Raw genomic sequence first — 1498 nt, forward strand, 5'->3', positions numbered from 1 at the left:
AGGGATAGAATATATTTAATGTGAATATAAATAAGTTAAACATAATGAGCACGTCTGCAACAGAGTCATGCCATTCGATTGAATGAATGTCTCCACGTCCACCACTGCCGACCTTCTCCAAGTGTTACATGTCGAATAGACATCTTTTCAGTTATTATATGCTTGGCTCCGGAGACCATGTGATTAAGAAAAAATGCCACTTCAATTATTCATCCGAATATACTGGTCGTTAATAGGACTGCACGACGAGAAATGTTTGAGAAATTGCAGTCTTACCTAGTTACTGATGATTCTTAAGTAAAAATTGCTTACTTTCTTCTCCACCATTATGGCGAAGTGTTCACCATATTTTTCAACTATCTGTTGTTTGAGGATTTTTTGGGTTCTTTGAATCCGTATATACTCTTCACTTCGTCTCGGTAATGATGTTGTATTATAATGGAAGTTATGTGTGCTATTTATCTTCCATCGGCTGCATGGTCTAAGAATGTGATGAGCTAATCAGTTTATTTATTTCGTAATTGATTATGCTTACCTGTAAGAGTTCGTCTTTTTACATATGCCAGTAGTAGATGACGACAAGGATATCGACGAAACATAAATGTTCGACAATTGCACTCGCAAGTGCCTGCATCCACTTCATAATGCTTGTCACAGTCAATCATAAACAACCAGTCACCAATTTCGTATTCAATATTAACGAAACGCATTTTTTTCAGTTCCAATAAAACCTTCGTCTGTGCAAAAGGATTAAGTAGATTAATCAGCGGAAGCAATCGTCTCGAGGCACTGCGCGTACAGCATCTGCTGGCTATTATCGTTTCCTCAACAGTTCTCCTTGTTGATGTTAGTGCATTCCACTGAAAAACCTTGTACATATACTTATGCAAGCTGTCGCTTTTGCGTGTTTTTCTTCGGTTGACGATTTAATGACTCTACACGACTGTTGTTGTTATCGAGCGTCGAAACAGTTCCAGTGAACGCTATGGCCTCCAAATTTTTACGAGGCATCCGGAATCTGTGAAGATAATGACACAGGTCAAGTTACGAAGCAACCAGAGAGCCAAATTGTACGCTACAAAGCAGAGAGTTAAATGAACGCTTTTCGCCCTGATTTCGCGAATTTACTACAGCAAAATACGACGTAAATACGAGAAAACTCGATATTCGTGCAACCCAAATGACAACCAACATACCCTCAACAACTCAAATACGGAACGACCGCCTCTTGTCAGACCGTTCAAGGTCGCTAAAACGAAACTTAGGGCGGGTTTACCGTGACGACTAGGAAAGATATTAAAGATGGTAAATTCACAGCTTATTTTCTGAAGTCCATTGGCAAAGAAGCTTACTACCTTCTAAGGAATCTGGCTTTTCCAGAGAAACCACTTTCATTGTCATATGAATCCCACAAGAAGTCACTGTTTACTCATGCTGTAGCTTTGAGTGCAGAGCAAGTTTCATAAAATGACGCAACAAAATGATCAGAAAGTTAATA

The 1498-nt window shown here is 39.1% G+C and overlaps 1 protein-coding gene across 1 annotated transcript; it reads right to left on the minus strand.

Annotated features, from left to right (window-relative positions):
* Window positions 1–276: 276 nt before the first annotated feature.
* Smp_076710.1 (hypothetical protein) lies at window positions 277–1152 on the minus strand (the record flags this gene model as incomplete). Its single annotated transcript, XM_018793270.1, is given in 3 exon segments — window positions 277–497; window positions 536–881; window positions 886–1152. Coding segments are annotated over 3 exon segments (693 nt in total). The 5' UTR covers window positions 1012–1152.
* Between the last annotated feature and the right edge of the window lie 346 nt (window positions 1153–1498).

This window comes from Schistosoma mansoni, chromosome 1 (genome assembly GCF_000237925.1).
Source record: "Schistosoma mansoni strain Puerto Rico chromosome 1, complete genome".
Taxonomy (NCBI): domain Eukaryota; kingdom Metazoa; phylum Platyhelminthes; class Trematoda; order Strigeidida; family Schistosomatidae; genus Schistosoma; species Schistosoma mansoni.